The 1,062-nt window shown below is 25.2% G+C and overlaps 1 protein-coding gene across 1 annotated transcript, besides 6 other annotated features; it reads right to left on the reverse strand.

Annotated features, from left to right (window-relative positions):
- Nucleotide 1: 1 nt before the first annotated feature.
- Nucleotides 2–1,015, reverse strand: EDI_067770 (mitotic apparatus protein p62, putative; the record flags this gene model as incomplete). Its single annotated transcript, XM_001739877.1, has 1 exon — nucleotides 2–1,015. One exon carries the CDS (start codon nucleotides 1,013–1,015, stop codon nucleotides 2–4), a length of 1,014 nt encoding a protein of 337 aa, XP_001739929.1.
- Nucleotides 352–488: a microsatellite.
- Nucleotides 428–546: a microsatellite.
- Nucleotides 474–664: a microsatellite.
- Nucleotides 569–710: a microsatellite.
- Nucleotides 818–865: a microsatellite.
- Nucleotides 886–936: a sequence feature (AT_rich).
- Nucleotides 1,016–1,062: the final 47 nt, after the last annotated feature.

Genomic DNA, 1,062 nt, shown 5'->3' on the forward strand with positions numbered 1-1,062 from the left:
ATTAATGGTCAACCATAAAATATGAATCTGGATATTGACATGTTATTGGTTGAATTTCTATTTTTCGTTCATTTAATACTTGAAGTTGAATATTAGATTTCTGTACAAGCATTAAATATGTTTTATGTAATTCTTTTACTTTATTTTCTAATTGTTCTAATGGATCAATAGATGTTCTTCTTTTATTATTAGGAATAGGACGAGAGGGTGGTTTAGATGATGGTTCTAACAGTTCTGATTTTTTAGATTCATTAATAGAAGGTGAAACATTTTGTTTTTTGGTTCCACTTTTCTTCTTTGAACCTTTCTTTTTTCCTTTTGAATTATTCTTCTTTTTACTTGATGAATGACTTCTTTCTGATTCATTTCTTTTATTAATTTCATTACTTTCTTTTGTTTTGGTTTTTTCACTACTTTCATTATCACTTTCATCTCCTTCTTTCATTTGTTCTTCTTCAAGTTTTCTTAATTCCTCTTCTTCTTTTTTTTGTCGTTCAAGTTCCATTTCTCTTCGTCTTTCTTCCATTTCTTTCATTTTCTTCTTTTCAATTTCTCTTTTAGACAAAACCTTTTTATTTTCCTTCTTTTCTTCTTCAGTACTACCTATTTCTTTTCCTTTTTTATTTTCTTCTTTAACTTCTTTTTCTTTAGTCTCTTTGCTTTTTGGTTCTTCATCACTTTCTTCTTCTTCTTCATTATCTTTTTCTACTATAAGAATTTCATTAATTTTTTGTTTTTTATTTTGTTTGATCTTTTTCCATGAAACTCCTTTTCCAACAGTTACCCATTCATCAGTATCTTCTTGAATTGGTGATGTTTCTATTTCTTCTTCTACTTCCTTTTCTTTAAGTTGTTCTTTTTCTTCATGTACCTCTAGTTCATCAGAAATAATAATTTTATCAATTAATGATTTAATATATTGAAAGTTATTAATATCAAATGAACTTCTATTATCTCTTATTAATTCATTTCTCTTAGAATATGATATTAATGATTCAATATCTCCTTTGTACATATTTAATATTTCAAATGTATGTAAATAATCTTTACAAATAAATGTTA

This window comes from Entamoeba dispar, genomic scaffold (assembly GCF_000209125.1).
Source record: "Entamoeba dispar SAW760 scf_1105229462497 genomic scaffold, whole genome shotgun sequence".
NCBI lineage: Eukaryota > Evosea > Mastigamoebida > Endamoebidae > Entamoeba > Entamoeba dispar.